This window comes from Dromaius novaehollandiae, chromosome 16, assembly GCF_036370855.1.
Source record: "Dromaius novaehollandiae isolate bDroNov1 chromosome 16, bDroNov1.hap1, whole genome shotgun sequence".
In the NCBI taxonomy this organism is placed as follows: domain Eukaryota; kingdom Metazoa; phylum Chordata; class Aves; order Casuariiformes; family Dromaiidae; genus Dromaius; species Dromaius novaehollandiae.
The window spans coordinates 18,091,467-18,108,528 of NC_088113.1; the positions used below are offsets into that span (position 1 = coordinate 18,091,467).

The window sequence follows — 17,062 nt, forward strand, 5'->3', positions numbered from 1 at the left end:
GCTGAGTTCTGCTTGCGAATCTCAATTTAATTTTTGAAAATCCCCCTCTCCCCAGCTGAGTTCTGTTTAAGAATATCAATTTAATTTTCATTAAGTTAATGAACTCCAGTGTTTTCCACCTGCCTTTTGATTTCTGGACCATCTTTGGCTTGTATTTCAAGTTTTTCCCTACAGCCTTTACGAGCAGAAAAACACATTTTAAAAATGCAAGCAGAAAACAAAGCTTCAAGTAAAACATCTGATACTGTGGGACATGATAAAATCACTGAAGCTGGCAGAACTGGCAGGCTGCCCTCCCCTCCTCTATCTGTGGCCCATGTGAATCGGCCTTTGTTTGCTGCAGATTCACTCCAGCAGTTTCTCACCAAAAATTAAACCCTGTTTTATCCAAACCTGGCCCAGAGGGCCTCTGGCTGCTAGCCAGAACATACATAGCATTTCTTTTTATTTGCTCTTCCTTTCTCAGTCTCTTTCCCTTCAGGATTCTGTTCCCTCCCGATTTTACTGATTAAAGCACTTTCTTTCACGTCAATACGTTTGTTCCGTATTGGCCTTTGGGGTCATAAGGAAGTACAAATTATTACGGACTTAAAGGGAGCTGGGAGAAAGGCAAGGAGGAAAGGGGATATTCGAAAGCATTCCTTCGGTGCTGACACACGCCCTGATATTAGCCTTGCGATGATTCAGAAGCGGGAGGGAAATCGTGATGTCTGCAACGAGCCCGGGGAACACGCGGTTACCGGGAGGGCCATGTCCAAGGACCCACTGTAAGCGCCGTGGGACGTCAGGCCCCTCCACGGGTGCTGCTGGGCTGGACCCAGGCATCCTGGATAAAGTGCCCCAGGCTTCGGCTTTCCCATAAACGCAACCGAGTGACTCACCCTGGACTGCTTTTCCTGAGCCCACCGCAATATACAGTGCCATTTCCCTTAATGTTATAGCTTTAAAACTGCAGGGAAGATAACACCCAACCAGCAGCAGGCCTTGGCACAGGCCCAGGGAAGTCCTGTACTCCAGCAGGGAGACAGATGCCCAGTGCCAGGGACAGTCACTCCAGACCATGCCTCTGCTACATGCATCTGGCTCACGTGTCTCACCAGTCTGGGCCAAACTTGTCCTACCTGGACATGTCCATGCTGCAAGCTGCTTTCTGCCTTGCTCCTCCTCTCCTCTTGCAGAACGTAGGTTCTTGGCTTTGCTCCTAATGAACTTCTAGGCTGCTGTCACACACCACCACCTCCCCAGTGCCAGTCCTCTGCTGTTGGGTTGCTGCCCGGAGAGTTAACAAAACATCAGGTTAATAATCTTGAAGTGGAGATCGCTGTGGGCTAAACCTGCCTACGAGGCTTAGAGCTGGGTATAAATCTAGGGGACTTCAAAGGCAGATGGAATCTGCATCTAGAGGCAATGAATCCTGCCCTTCTTCAGCACGTGGAGGTCTGGGATCAAAGGCTTTTCCTGTGTGCAGTGCACAGGTGCTGTCACCTTCCTCATTCTCCAGGTTTGGGGAAAATAGTGCCAGTGGAGTCACGGGCATTGCAGGAAGCATCAGCCAGCCGCTGCACACTCGCCCCGTACAAGCAGCCGTGCCCCTCTGGGGTGCCGGCACCTTGCTCTGACTTTGGCCTATCTTGCTGGCTCTGTTTTCTCTCAGAGTCCCAAAGACAGGAGTGAAATCTCTGAGCTGGCAGAAAAAGCAGAAGCACATGGGGAAATATCAGGGGCTTGGAAGGAGTGGAAAGGCTTACTTCAAGACTTCGATGTCTTCCTTCCCATCCTCCTATCTGCTCCGTTCCTTCTTCATTACCTAGTTACCATTTCCACCTTCAAGCTCCCTTTCCTGATCTTAGAGATCTGACTGTGTGTGGGCCCCTTCCAACAGATGACTAGCTCCTGCCTTAGCCATTTCCCTGCCTCCCTGTTCCCTGGGAGCTGAGACCTTGTGCAATTGCCTGGCTGCTTCCCCCTAAGGGCTGGCTAAATCACCTTGCCTTCCTCTGATAAGACCTTGCAGCATTTGTTAAAGAGCATGGAAAAAACAGCTATATATACAAAGACCTCAAGCAGACTACAGTATGAGATCTTTATCCAAATCTAAAGTCAAAGGACTTTTTAAATCAATTTGAATTTAAACAAGATCCATTCTTCCCTTGTTTCTCTCCAAAAATCAGCCCTAATCGCAGGGCGCTTTCATTCTCTCAAAAGCTGGAGAACAGAGTTCGTCCCTGACGCTAGTGCTGGGCAATTTATCACAGGAGATTACCCGCGGAGAAGGTCCTCATGTGATTAGGATTTGCCAGTCAATTAAAAAATGCCAACGTTTCTAACAAAGAAGCTGGGATTAAGGAAGGACTGCAAAATGACTTCTTTTCCTTTCTGTCTCTGATGTCCACCTTGGGAATCTACCCATCATTAACCCCGATGCTCCATTCAAGCCAACTGGAACAAGCAAAATTGCTTCTGAAATTTCATTACAGTGGGAATCGTACAGCTAGTTCTGCCATCGAGGCAACCGGGTCTCTAGGAAAGCAGGCATAAAAAGCTGTCTTATGTCTTAGACTTTATCAAAAAGATTCCAACCATGTGTTTAATGCAAGTGATTACAGTGCTGCTGCTGAGGTCATTTCTAACGAGCAGACGGGAAAGGGCTACTCCTTTTTGACATTAACCACTATCAGACAGCTCAAAGGAATACAGCGCTGCCAGTTAGAAAGTACAGGCTTTTACAAAGAGCACATGGCAGCACAGTGCTTGCGTAGTGATCTGAAAGTCTGGGCACACACAGACCGTAAATGCACAAAGAAAAAAAAAGAAATCCTTCCCAAGCAGATCTCTTCCAGCAGGCAACAGAACAGTACCTTCCCTCCAGATCTCAGTGTGGCTTTCCTCGAAATTTTCCTGCAGTCGTGACCACTGAGCACCTCTCAGGTCCTGTCACATGCTTGCTCCTTCCTCGCTGGTCCAAGAATGACCTGCTGGAACGTGCCCAGTATTGCTGCATTTATGCTGCATCAACCCTCCTTACAAGCAGGGAGGGCCAGGCGTGGAGAAGGGAGCAGACCCACTCCAGATGCTCTCTGGATTTCCAGCTCTAGCGGCAGCAGTTCCAGGTTTGTGGCTTCCCTGCTCTTTATCTACCAAGCCCCTCTGCCTCTCTTCAGATCTCACCTCTCTTGTCTTCTGCTGTGCTCCATTTGCCCTCCCTTTCTGGCCGCGAGACGGGCTGCGTCCAGCTGCGAAACATCTCCTATTCACCTAGCGCAATGCGTTTCAAAACAGCGCAGGAAGCAAAGCATATCACTGCACAGTCTCTTCCATACTGGGTGACGTTAAATTGGGACGGTTTGAAAGCAAGATCCCAGGCTCGGCTTTTATGTAAGCGGCTCATTTCAGAACAGGAAGAAGAGCATGTTACCCGACCCACGCTCACCTTTCACAGAACGTTTCTATCCACCACTTTCTTTCAGTGACATTCTACAACAGTAAAAAAAAGATGATTCTGTCAGTAATTTTCCATTTTATCAACCTCTTCCCCTAAACTCTGCACCCCAGAGCTGTTCATCTGGGATACCAGTTTGCAACTGGTAGGCAGGACAACCAGCCTGCCCACCTCCTTCCACGCCACGGTCTGCCATGGAGACTTGATGCATCTGCTTGATAGACACCAAGCCCCACTGGTTCATACCTAACTCTCCTCTTCGTGGGGTGAGTGCAGCGGGGTCGTCCAAAACACCAGGTCCCTCAGAGCTGACCCCAGCACCCTGCTCCGGGCAAGGCCTCCCAGCAGCCTTTACGAGGCCACGCCGTGATCTGGAGCCATGACCATGGGGGCCACACCGCCTCGCCCAAAACAGCCACGCAACACAAGAACCCCCAAACCACCCAAACCAGCCCAACTATGAAAACAGGCAAAACACCGTGAAAAAAAACCCAAATTAAAAAAACTATATAACACAGAAAAGACAAAACCACAAAATACAAAACACCAAAAAATCCCTAAGCCACACAACTCAAAAACTGAAGAAGTCCCAAAGCAACCAAAACCACCACACAACCCCCCCAAACACCAAAAACCCCACACGACACAGAGACAAAGAGAGAAAAACAACCAAAACTACACAACTCCACAAACAACAAAAAAGCCCCAAAGCAACCAAAACAACCGCACCACACAACACAACACCCCAAACAACCACACAACACAAAAAATCCCAAACAACTCAAAACCGGTGTATCAGAAACTAGAGTATCATTTGCTGGAAGAGGAAAGACAAAATGTGACCCAGTTAAATCTACAGAGTATTTCCTGATACAGTTGCTAGACTAACAGCAAGGTCACGCTTCTCTCCAGTTCCCACTAATAACTGCCACATCCAATGGCCAACTACAACACAACTCGGTTTTCCTTCCACGTAGCAGGAAGGAGCTGCTGAGAAGTCCCTAAGAGCCGAGTCCTGCCAGACACAGTGCCTAACACTGACTGGGACCAAATACTTTCTCCTGGGGATGCTCATCTTCTCGCATCTACATCATTTTTAACAGTAGAGCCATAATTTTCTATCAAAGCTGTTCCCCTCCTCCCAAGAAAAACTGAATTTCCCCCCTCCTCAAAGGTCTGCCTCATTTTTGTCAAGCCATAGTACCTGAAAACAAGTGTTTGAGGCCAAACCAGAGCTAAGATGCACAGACTACCACGGTGCTGCCTCCTGTCTCCTCCTCAAGCTCCATCTGCCACCAAGCAGCGTGGCTCTGCGGCACCAGCGATGACACCGCAGGGCGATGGTGATGCGATCTGCAGGGTCACGCTTCAAGGGCTGTTAGGTATCTAACAGAGGAGCCAGGAGAGACATTGGCAACGTTTCTTAACAGAGACTTTTCAGACTCCAACACACACTTTTGTCTAGAAAATCAGAACCCAAAGTCAACGTTTTCCACTGCTAAAACCCCTCCATACTTCTGGCAAGTTGTTTTTGCCAATATATGTTGTTTTATTCATGAGTGCATGTCCTAGCTTTCCAAGTGACAGCCAAACAGTAGTTACGGGCATGTTTATTCAAACGATAACATGTTTTCCTCCTTCTCCCAAAGGTCATGCAGACAGTCAGAACCAGCACCCCCACAAACATTTTCCAGGAAATAGTGTCTTTGGGGAACCTGAAAGACTGAGAATGGAAGTTGTTGATCAGAACAAGCAGCTGTACCTCCCTGGAGGCGACAGGCCATGCAGAACGGGATGCTGCATGACGTTCTGTTTAAATTGGGTGGATTTATGAGCTTCTCTGATAACAACCGCTATCTGGAGCTAGAATCGGTTACCGCCCCCTTTGCTGGAATTCCACTTGGTTTGTTGTGTTCCTGGCTCTGAGCACTGATGGACGCTGCTTGGTGCAGCTTTGTCATCGTGTTGCAACTTTGTGAAGATGGGAACCTAAACCTAATGGTGTCCTGTGAATATACGTAAAGGCTCTATTGATCTGAGGGGCCTGAGAAGTCTTTAGACTGCGCCAGAGAAGTCGTTAGACTGGACCAGAGAGGTAGCAGCAAACATGGCAGCTACAGCTAAGCGCCTTAGAGAAGCAGTAGATTGCACAATGATCAGTCCTCTGCATTGCGCATGAATCCTGGGCTCCAGTTATTGATGCAAGAAATGGGTAATTCAGAACAGAATCCCCACTTGCATTACTTTTTGCATTTTGGATTCCCAAAATACCAGAGGCGTTATCTCAAACTGCAGGGCACTGTAAATCAGAGTCACTCTTTCCAGTACTCAGCTTCGATGTGACCCTCCCTCTCATTACCCACCCGCTAAAGGAAGAAAAGAAACCCCCTGAAATGTCCTGCCCCCTTAAATAGCACAGGATTCTGCAAAAGGGAAAAGATACCTGAATTATTTTACCTGCATGTCCATAAAATTCACAGGTGATGCAAAATTCCCCTGGTGAATAAAGAATAAAACCAATGATAAAATAGTAAGGTAGGACATCTGCCTCTGGTTCAACTCCACCGAGTTTATTAGAGATCATCTTTAAAGAATATATTCCTTGTATGGTAGTTCAAATAACAACACCACCTCACTAACATTACATTTTATGAGCATCCCTCAAATCAATTAGAAGTTTGCTACTTCTTCCATCACATTCATTTTAGAGATAGGTAAATTCTGCCAGGCCCTGGCCTCAGAGCTCTGGTTTTTCTGAATGCCTGTGATGTGCACTTGGAGGGAAGCACAACAGCAAACAGCTCTCTGCTCAGCAGAAATCAGCACAACCCTCCCCCCCCCCCTTTTCTATTTAAGGCACTAAAATCAATGAGGGTTGAGTAACAGAACAGACATTGGCCACAATATATTTGATGAAGTGACATAGTTTGAGATTTTACATGACCACATACAGAACTGTGATATGTATGAGCTTCTTCAATATTAAAATTTTCAGTAATCACAGTAATCACTTTATCACTTGTCCAGAAGATGCCTGATAAGACACCATTCCCTCCATGATCAAACGATCCAAGGCCTGGCTCAGTTACGGTCTGAAACAGGATGCAGACTCCAAAGCCAGCGCTGTGTCAAGATGTGCTGGGCTTCTGGAAATAGCAGCTCTGCGCTACAGTGATCAACCCCCCTCTCGGGTAATATACTCTGCAGCCTGAAATCCACTTCCTTAATCTTCCCTTTGTAATGCACATTTCAGTTGGCACCACCTGGGATTAGCTTCCTTTTATTTACTTATTTTTGGGTACATGCAGTCTTGGATCCCCAGATTTGGGCCGGTCTGCCTGGAAACTGTTCCAAATTGGAGTTTACCATGAACTGTATCGAATGCTGGGGTGATGGATTTCAAGTGCTTGAGAGCAGACACAAGACAGGAGCAAAAGTGACCCATCAGCAGACACTGAAGTTAATTGCAGTGTCAGTTTTTAAGGTCACTATTTCTTCAGCACGGACGGCCTGTGGGCTGTATAGTCACAGATCTGGCTCCGGTGCCTGGCTGAGCGATCCAGCACAAATGACCCGATTTTGCCAGGAATGCAGAGGGAGTTTGCTGTAAGCATCACTCCCATTGGCCAGAACAGGAAACACACACGTAAATCCCCTTCTTTTAGCACCAAACTGGTCAGAGGGAGAATTAAACCTTCAGCCCTTCTAGCCCTTGCAGAGATCTGAGGGAGTAACACTGAATGAAGCAGGGACAGGCTGCAAGCAATGACTTCCTATCGCCTTCCCAGTGCAGTACTCACTTTATTTTTCAGTGCTATTTTTATTCAGTCTTAGATATAAAAAACCCGGCAGTCTTAAAACACTTTTCCAAGGGCCTAATATCACATTTCCCAGCATGAAGAGCATCTAACTATCAAACCATATAGAGAGTTGTGCTAAACATTTTATGAAAAAAACATTTCATGAAAAAACATACCGTATCTCAGCATTTTTGTTCAAGCCTACTTACCTGACAGACATCGCAACTCACTTCCGCGACAGCCTGCCTGTTTTCAGATATCAGTCATGGTAAGATTACAAGCTTGGCTTAATGCATGGTAAAGCTTCTAGCCAAAACACAGAGTTATTTCAGGAGTGGCCGACAGCCTAATATTATACTTAGATTCATATCAGGAAGCTGGCACATTCCACTCTGGTATGTGTTGATAGCTGCAGCAAGATCAAGGGTGCTTCTTGGGGCTCTGGTGCCCTATGAAACCAGTGAAAAGGCTTGATTTCAGGCAGAGCTGCATCAGAGACCCGGGTATGCAACAGCTAAATCTTGATGGATAGGGCATGTCCCAGCACACAGCTTACGGTTAGTTCATCAAAATGCAAAGTATGACTTCTCCTTCCATCCATGCAATAATCTCAAATCAAAGCCCAGCAGATCTACTATTTGCGCCAGGATGTTGCTATGTCTTCTTAAAAGAACATCTGGTGTGAGTTAACGGATAATATACTTACAGCTCTGAGACTCTTGAAGATCTGCGTTTTACTCCTGGTGCTATCAAATGCCTGATGGATGACCATACCTAAGTTCACTTCACTTCCAGGACATCATCACTTTTCCAGATGCAAAACAAGGATAAAAACATGCACTTCTTAGTAAGGCCCACAGAGATCTACTGAGGGAAAAGTGCAACAGAAAAATTAAGCATCACTGAAGTCTCCCATAAGTTATAGGAGCTTAGCATACAAGACAAAATTTTTATTATTAACTACACCATCATCTGTACCTCTTGATCAGGACTAGAGCGTAAAAATCAGCAGAACTGCCAACAAAAACACCCTGTCATTATGAAAGGGGAATTCACTGAAAGGATCTGCCTTTAAAGGCACCAGAGATGCCTCCCCTGCCATATCTAATACCACCCATTCTACTCTCCTTTGTAATTACCATCAGCTTAAAGAACTCATATTGTTGCTTGCAGCCCCAAACTGAAGTTCACCAATTCTCAGCAGAAAAGGCACATGCTTACTTGTCTGCACAGTTCTTGTCCAATAAAAAGAAACTGCAGAACAGAATTTCTTGGCAGACTAAAGCGCTGGTGCGTACGCTGCAGGAGAATTCATTTGGTTCAGTCTGACTACATTTGCTTTACTTCCTATCAGCATGCTATCTGAGATAGATGTTGAAGAAGATGCCTTTTTCATCATAGTACACCACACTGACCTTATTAATAGCTCTTAAAATCCCAATACCTGCAGTTTCAATTGAGGATTTAGCCAAGGGGAACTCCTGCCTGATATTAAGCAATAGCGTATTTCCCAGCAGAAAGGAGTGCCTAATTGGTTTTCTATGGCTATTCCATGGTTGGTTAGTCCAACATACATGTGGGAAGTTGTCTCCTCTCGGATACCTAAACACAAACTGTCATCGATGAATTAACTAGAACCAAAACCACCTTTAACGTATTCAGAGTGATATTTGCAGCAGAGAAGTGTTTTTATCGCAGGGTATCACGAAGAGTGACAGCAACCGGACAAAACAGGAGATGGTAAGAGACAGCCCTCCATGACAGCCAAATGAGAAACAAAAATGCTACCAGATCTAGTGTAACGGCTTAGTTCAATCCTCTGGACAGGTTTTCAGCAAGCTACAGAATCACTGCAGCTCTGTGCCTCTGCATGCTTTCAGAAAACAAACTGCATCTGCGGAGGTTTGGAACAGAAAGAGCCTCCCTTGCAAGCAATCCCGGCTTCCTCTCTGTAGGGAGCACCAGCGAGACAGCCTCTGCTCCGCGCTCTCCAGCCTGCGCCAGGCAGCATGCAAGCAGCAACGACAGACGCACACGTAGGCTGAACACATCCCCAGCCCTCATAGTCCTCTTTTAAGTCACAACTCTCAATACCTTTCTTCAGCAAAGCACAACCAGAGCCAGGGAAGCACAGCGCCTGCTGTCCGCTCCCAGCCTGGAAGTGTTTTGCCTGTTCAGTGTCTTGCAAACAAAGCTCGTTATCAATGCTGCTAATTCTGTGCCCCCAGCTACAGAAGATACAGAGGTCTCCTAACCCCAGACCTCTGATCATGACACGCTTACAGTTAAGATTGTCTAAAGCAGCTTTTCAACACCATGTAGGTCATTAAAAGAATGTCTAGGCTTAAAAGAAACCAAATCAGTGTTACAAGACATCCACAAGCTCCTAGCAGAAAAGAAGGTGTTTTAAGAAGTAGACAGTTGGGCTCTGCCTGGGCAGCAAAATTTTGGCCAAAGATACTGAAATAGCCTCAGTTAGATCAGATGTCTTTAGGATGCCACTGCCAAGTCCTTGTAAGTAACAGAAAAGAATTTCATGACTGGGTGCAGTGTAACCATGTAAGGGCAACTCTGTCCATCTTGTACAGTACAAGTACAGTTCATTCCCTTTCATGGCTCTAGAAGATCTGAACTATTCCTGTCACAGGAAAACAAAGGACATTTTACATCACAATACTAGAAAATGCAACTCAAAATTAATTTTTAAAGGGACATATGTTCTCCCTTGTTATGATTCTGCAGAAAGTTTTCTAAAACCTAATGCTCCACAATTTCTTTCCAGTGAAGAGACTGTGAACTTCAGGATCCCTTTGTTATAGCACCAGTTCGTTTCCAGCTGAACCACATTTTAGGATATGGCATCATAACATTTCATATCCTTGTTCTGAAAGAAATCAGTGTTTTGTTCGATCCAATTTTCTGAACTTCTGAAATACATAGGTTAGCCGTCAATATTACATAGCAGAGAAAAATTTTAAATTAAAGCATAATTCTTAAATACACAATTAAATTCTTAAATACACAATTAAGACAAGAGTATACATTTCATTTGGCATAGTCATATTCTAATGGACTTTTTTTGCTCAAAAAGACATTTGAGAGACCTGAAGTTCATCTTGAGCTTTTAACCTCAGCTCGTTTTGCATTATGGGGGAATTCCACTGAAATCCACATGGATGAACAGAGTCTCAGAGGATTAGAAACAAGTCAACGATATTTAAACTTTTTGGTAAACTAGGCATTTATCAGCAGTAAACAGTTACTGATTTTATTTAAATTTTTACCCTAACACCAAGGCAGAAGCAGCTAATTTAAGATATGTCGGTCATTTAAGATCAAGTCCAATTAAAACTTATCTCCTTTTACTGTGTACAAAAGAAAGTAATGAGGACTGGACACAAGCCAAGCCTAACTCTCTCCAGTTTGGAGACAGTATTTGTTTTTCCAGAAAGTGTTTTCTGAGATTTATCTGCTGGAAAAATGAATTATTTCCAGGAGAATCACAAATAACAGTCTCATTTTCTTTTGGATGGACTTTGATGCAAGAAGACAGCAAGTCCGAAAAAAGGGGCGGGTTTTTTTGGTTGTAGTATTTAGAAGGTGCCTCTTTTGCATTGGGAATTCAACATGAAGCCTTTTTTGGTCTTTCCAACTGAGTTCCTGCTTACTTGAAACATACAGGAGTTTATTTATCTTTTTAAGTTCTATCAGCTTGGAGAAGGGCTAGAAAATGTAAATGTTATCAGTGGGAAGACAGAATGTGCAACCAAGTATGTTTTAGTTCATAGCTAAGCTAAAAAAGGATAGCAGCCTGCTGATTTCAGCCTTCTCTCTGCTGCAATTGCGCCTGCAACAAAGGTTTATTTATGTACTTCAGTATATCCATACAGTAGCATGCACATGAAATGCTACTTCAGTTTTTGCCTTGAAAAAAAGATTCAAATTTAAAAAAATATATTTTATACTGCAATTAAACATTAATATAACCTGATTTACTATGCCTAGTTCAATAGATATCTATGTAGTGCTAAAAACGTAAGACATGATCTTCCAGAGTATGTTGCACTTCAAAATGTCTAAGAATTAGACAAATACAGAGAAAGATACTATACATAGGACTAGTTTATCCTTTTCCTTAGTTTGGAAGTGGTAATATCCCTATTCCAGACTACCCTGAGGGAACTCAGAGATTTAGATTTCCCACACCCACGTGAATCCACAGCAACTTGCAAACATATCAGAAATAAGCTACATGGTAACTAGCTCTGGGTGGAGACTGCTTACAGCATAAACAGGAAAGCATTACCACAACCATTTCCATCACACGAGGAAACTACAAGATAGGGTCTACCCAGAGATTTGAACAGTGGTAGTTCTATGCATTGTCCTACTGAGGACACATGGTGCAAGCCCATGAAGTGCTGAAGAGTCTCTGTACTACCGGCATTTTGTCCAACAGAAGATCATACAGGTGTGAAAATTCTGTAATCTGGATATAACCTTTCTTAGAAATTCTTCAAAATACACAGATGAGAACACAGTCTGAAGGACAATTTGTGTATAGGGGTAGCTACACCTGGATCCTGAAGGGCAAGATGTTAAACTTCAAGATTTTCTTTCTTTTAGAAAGTCTTTCTAGAGAGCTTTTCGATTCTTATAGCCAGTAATTGTTTTTCCTAACCACACAAACAAGTTGTATTGCTTATTCACAGTGAGGATTCACATCATAAATACAGTGCTTAATACCATTAAGACATAAGGAAGTAGTAATATAGTGGCCAAGGCACCAGAGCCCACTCGGCTGATATACAAAATCCCAAAGGTCCAGTTATAACACCTCGGGAAAAGCTCTTTATTTCTAAAATATAAAAGCCTATTCAGAAGAGCTGAAAAACATTACAGAGAAGACAGATCATGAAATGAGGTATTTCTGGCATATTTATGCACACTAAGCAAGAGCAAGTTCAGAGATATTAGAATACAGTATTGCAAGATCAGGATGGTTGTAATTTTTATACACCTCAGTTTCACAGTACATCTAGGATCTCAGCATTGCAGAATAATCAGTATCTTTATTTCTAATCTAGAAGCTCAAATTAATGCATGACACAGACTTAGCAAAGCTAGCAGTTTCTTAAGAGTGTCAGCGTGGTCTGAGCTAACAAATGGTATTTTTGCTTTCACAGTAACTTCTTCACAATCTTTAACTTCAAATTCTTATCATCAACAAACTAACCAGTTCCAAGTAAAACCAAACACCTGAAGTACAACAGGTAAAATTTTGAAACCTTTTCAAACTAAAAGGTAGAGAACTTTGGTGTGCATTATGCTAATAGTGGTGGAAATTAGCCAGAGACAGGGAACTGGCAGATAAGAGAGGCAGTATCAGCAAACGTAGTCCCATTCAAACTGCCTGCCCCCTTCCGGGGTTCTGCTAGTAAGATAACTAAAAATAACGCATCATCAAGCAAAAATTTTATCTAGCCATTAAAGGGCTATCAAGCTATTTATTAAAATTTTGCCAAATATTCAGTTATTTCTCATCAAATTATTTCCTTGCTTTCAACACTGAGCTCAAAAACAGAAATAAAAAAGATAAAGCCTTCTTTAACAGTCTCTTTCACATGGCAACCCATCTGCTAGCATGCCAAGAAAACAACCATTTCTGATAAGACAGTTCATGAACTACATTTTAATAATTCTCTTAGAGCCTGAGTGTCAATGGCAGAATACATGCTGTAAGCCTCTGTCAAGTGAAAAAAGATGCTAAATTTTGATACCATAGCCAAAACAATCCCCTTATAGACCATATTCTGTGCAAATTTCCAGTGAAATAGCAGGCCAAATTAAGACTGCTGCATTGCAAAAATGTGCCATTACAGATCGAGAAAGGAGACTAGCTACAACTGCAAGACTTCTTAAATCTGAAAAAAAAAGAAAAAAGAAAGCTGACAGCAAACCATAATGGTTATGATCAGAACAAAAGACAGAGCACAAGATAGATTTGAACTGTTTATTTTACATCACATGTTCCATACCAGAGTTTCTTCAGTTAGAAATTCCTAGAAAAGAAAAGAAACAAACACTGTTACAAACTAGTATGCTTCAACAGCTTGAGTAAATGTTTTTGACCAACTGTATAAGCATCCTATAAATATAGTGCATACACTTTCATCCTAGAACTTAGGTTTGGGTATGGAAATCATCCTTGCAAATGTTATCAAGGATGAGATAAACATACTTACTTGGAAACAATTCCATCATTTTTTGCCAGACGCAGAATGGAGTCATCCGATTCCCCCTTTAATAAAAAAGATAATTCTGAAGGGGCCACATTAAAAAGACAGAGAAGTAAGATCATTGCATTTTATGTGTGCCGATTAGCATTTTTAAAACAAGTTGTTAAATTCTCTGTCATCCTGTAGAAAAAGAAATAATCTTAGCTTGATAGAATATACACTTATACTAACAAGATGTGTTTCTGAGTAAAAAAGCTTCCGATGAACTCTGGGAAGCTCCACATCATGTTTGTTTAATGCTAATTTAAGGTATGAGAGCACAAACTTTAGTAATCACAAACAAAAGATTAAAAAAGCAAAGATATCAGTAGCTTGTTACATTTGTATAGGAAAAATTCCACTTCTATTTTATTTTTTTTAAGAGAAACATACATAATTCTCCAAACTAAAGAACTGAGAAAAAAACATTAGAAGAAACTGATTCTGCAAGTGAATGTTTGTTTTCAACTTGTCTTTACAATCCCACCAAAGTGCCTTCACTTCATTCTAGACACAAAAACTCTTCCTCTTTCTGTGATTATACACGGCCTATCTTTTTCTGCAAGCAAAACTTGCATCCCAAGAATGACTAATCAGTATCAAAGGGAGCACTATCATTTCCTAGCTCAAGAAAACACTTACCATCCTACGAATTGCTCCGCAAATGGCGTATGTTTTGAACTGGCCATTGACTCTGCCCGTTACCTTGTCAACCTGTAATTACAAGCAAGTTACTCTACACAAACAGATTCTTACAGAATTCTTAGAAAGTTATATGACACTTGCAAAGCATTCAAAGATGAAAGCTGCTTGTTAGATTTTGCAAATATATTTTTCTGCAAGCTACAAAAATCCAAGGCAAATACTTTAATTAGAAAAAGAACTGTAGAGTAAATGTAAATTTACCGTGAAAAGATTGTGAAATTAAACCCTGTGGTGAACCCTATAATACTTCATGGCTTTGTTTTTGAGTTCTGCTAACCTCTGATCTTTTGAAAGAAAGAAATAGGGATCACTGAAGGCAGGAAACACAGTGAACAAGAAAAGTATCTGCCTTAACATTTACAGGAAATCATAAAATTATTTTTAAAATGCTGTTTAAGTCAAAGAGATAACTCAAGAGATCCAGTTGTTTAAAATATGGGAATGTAGACTTGTGGTCTCACAACTATGACAAGAACAAACTCTTTATTTACAAAACAAGAAACAAATATACAATACCAAGTCAATATAAATAGCTAGCACTCCGCATGTAAAGTTCTAAGCACATAAAACCCAAAATACAGAGCTAATGAAATGCTAATGCTGCACAGAAAAAAGCAAGCAATCTCATCTGTCATCTATCAAGAGCGGCAGCGTTAAGTATTAACACAAACACGGCATGCAAAACACAGAAGATGGCACCCTAGTTAAGTGAAGTAGAACAGAAATAGACTCCTGCCCTCGAAACTACATCTTTCTTAAAGTTTGGACAAGCTAGAAAGAACACAGAAGATCAGCAAGAATATAAATTTAACAAACAGGACACTCAAAGAAAGACTTAAGAATTGTACTTTTTTATACACAGGTGAAGGCTGAGTGAACAACCTTTTATATTTCCTAACTTCTACCAAAGCTGAAGTTACAGCTTTCTCATCAGGTATTTCCATTATAAAACTTACCTCAGAAATATTTATCTGAATAGAAGCATGATCCTTGGCACCAATTATTCGGTTGCTAGCAGAGCTGAAGAATAAGATGACAACGAACAGACTATTAAAACCAAATCTACAAGAAATTAAAGCTGCACAAGAAGTTTTGACAGTAGCAGTCAAAGTTTCAGACATTCCAGACAATGTTCAGAAAATTAAAATGCAGTTTTAAGACCCTTTAAAGGAGAGCAGTGTTATGGTTAAGTTGGTAGCATTGGTAGTATTACGATTAAGTTGCCTCCTAACTCCTTCAATTTGTCCATTACATGCCCAGTTGCTTCCTATGCAGTGCACACACTGGCACAGGTCTTCAAGACAAGTGCAGAATTAGAAGCTTTTCTAACATGCAAAAAAATAGGGCAATTAGAGTAATTGATGAGAATGCAATTTCTATAGCTTTTTCATTAGGAGCTGTTATAGCTATCAAAGGAACCTCAGGTTGTCTAATGTCAGTTCTCCAAGAAATCACATGTTTTAAGAAACATTTACTTTTGAAAGTGACTAGAAAATAAGCCATTTGTATGCTGTTAACTTTATTAAATTTAATAAACGTGTTTACAAGAAGCTCCTCACTGTCCATTTGCTATAATCTCAATGTTACATTCCAGATGCATTATCAAGGCAACATGCAACTTAACAGGTTCAGACTGAGCACTCTTAACGCACAAATGCTACAGTGCTATGAACATGTGCACTTCCCCTAAAAGCAACTGCAGATTAGCTGTTACTGCCACTGTGAGGTTAAGCATTATGTAGCAGAACCAGTTCAACTTTCTCTTCGATGACTTTAGTCTCAAGTTAGCATACTTTATTTAAGATATTTAAGAAATGCTTATACGTGCTTTGAAAAGGAATTTAAATTTATTACCTAAACTTCCTCCGAAGTATGGAAATAAAAAACTTTCAGACTAAACCATATCAATTCAGACACAGCACACAAACCACAGATTCATGTTACAGAGACTACGGTACCCCACCAAAGCATCGATGACTACTAGTGCAATGGTGGTGAATAGGCGGTAAATGAGAAACGTGGTTAATCTCGTTCAAAGAAACTGGTATAAAATGGTACATAAAGAAAATTAACAGGAGGAAGAAAAGCACTGACGTGATTTTTTCACCGCGTGTTAAAATAGCACTTTGCTCCCCAAGCCAGGGTGTTAACTGTTGTGTGGGAACTGCCCTTGGACACATCGTGCTCCGGTAACGGTACCACCAGGGGTGGGGTGGAGGGAGCAGTCCCCCGCCGCCGCCGCCCCGCGGGAAGCGCTCACCATTTCCGCGGCACGTAGAGGTCCACGAACTCGCCGGCGTCGTTCTGCATCTTGCGCGCCTCACGCCGAGCACAGGCACCAGGCGACACCTGAGGGAGGCAGGGCAGCGCTGGCGGCCGTCCCGGCGGGCGCCGGGCCCCGCTCCCACCGGCTACCGCCTCGGCCCTGCCGGGAGCGGCCGCCCCCCCAACCGACCGCGTGGCCGCCCGGAAACCCGCCAAAGCGCACCCCCCGCCGCCCCCCCGCCTCCTCAGGGGCCGCCGCGCCCCGCCGCCACCGCTGCCCCCCGAGCGCCGCCGCCCCGCGCCGCCTACCTCGCGCGAGCCCGCGGCGGAAAGGAAGGAGCGCGGCCCCGGAAGCGGAACGGCGGCAGAGTGCTTCCGGTGCGGCGGCGGCGCGAGAGGGCGGGGCCTCAGCACTGCTCCGTTAAACGGTCGCCGCGGGGCCCCTCGCCCCGCCCCTCCCCTCGCGCCCCGGAGGAGGGCGGGAACAGCCTTGACAGGAGGGCGCGTAGGGCACGCGGGGCGTTTAACCAGGGGCTTAACACGGGGGTTTCTCGTGTTCTTTACCTCACAGAGCC

At 43.3% G+C, this 17,062-nt stretch overlaps 1 protein-coding gene across 1 annotated transcript; it reads right to left on the reverse strand.

The window, feature by feature from the left end:
• Positions 1 to 13,238: 13,238 nt before the first annotated feature.
• Positions 13,239 to 16,947, reverse strand: RPS21 (ribosomal protein S21). Its single transcript, XM_026092931.2, has 6 exons — positions 16,797 to 16,947; positions 16,483 to 16,571; positions 15,179 to 15,242; positions 14,160 to 14,231; positions 13,485 to 13,540; positions 13,239 to 13,301 (listed from the first exon to the last, which is right to left on the reverse strand). Exons 2-6 carry the CDS (start codon positions 16,530 to 16,532, stop codon positions 13,292 to 13,294), a joined length of 252 nt encoding a protein of 83 aa, XP_025948716.1. The 5' UTR covers positions 16,533 to 16,571; positions 16,797 to 16,947; the 3' UTR covers positions 13,239 to 13,291.
• Between the last annotated feature and the right edge of the window lie 115 nt (positions 16,948 to 17,062).

Coding starts and splice junctions, on each gene's coding strand:
- RPS21 (XM_026092931.2), bottom strand. CDS start 16,532: ATGCAGAACGACGCCGGCGAGTTCGTGGACCTCTACGTGCCGCGGAAA. Junction 15,243..16,482: donor CTCTACGTGCCGCGGAAATG/GTGAGCGCTTCC, acceptor CTTATTCTTCAG/CTCTGCTAGCAACCGAATAA. Junction 13,541..14,159: donor GCGGAGCAATTCGTAGGATG/GTAAGTGTTTTC, acceptor TTTTTATTAAAG/GGGGAATCGGATGACTCCAT.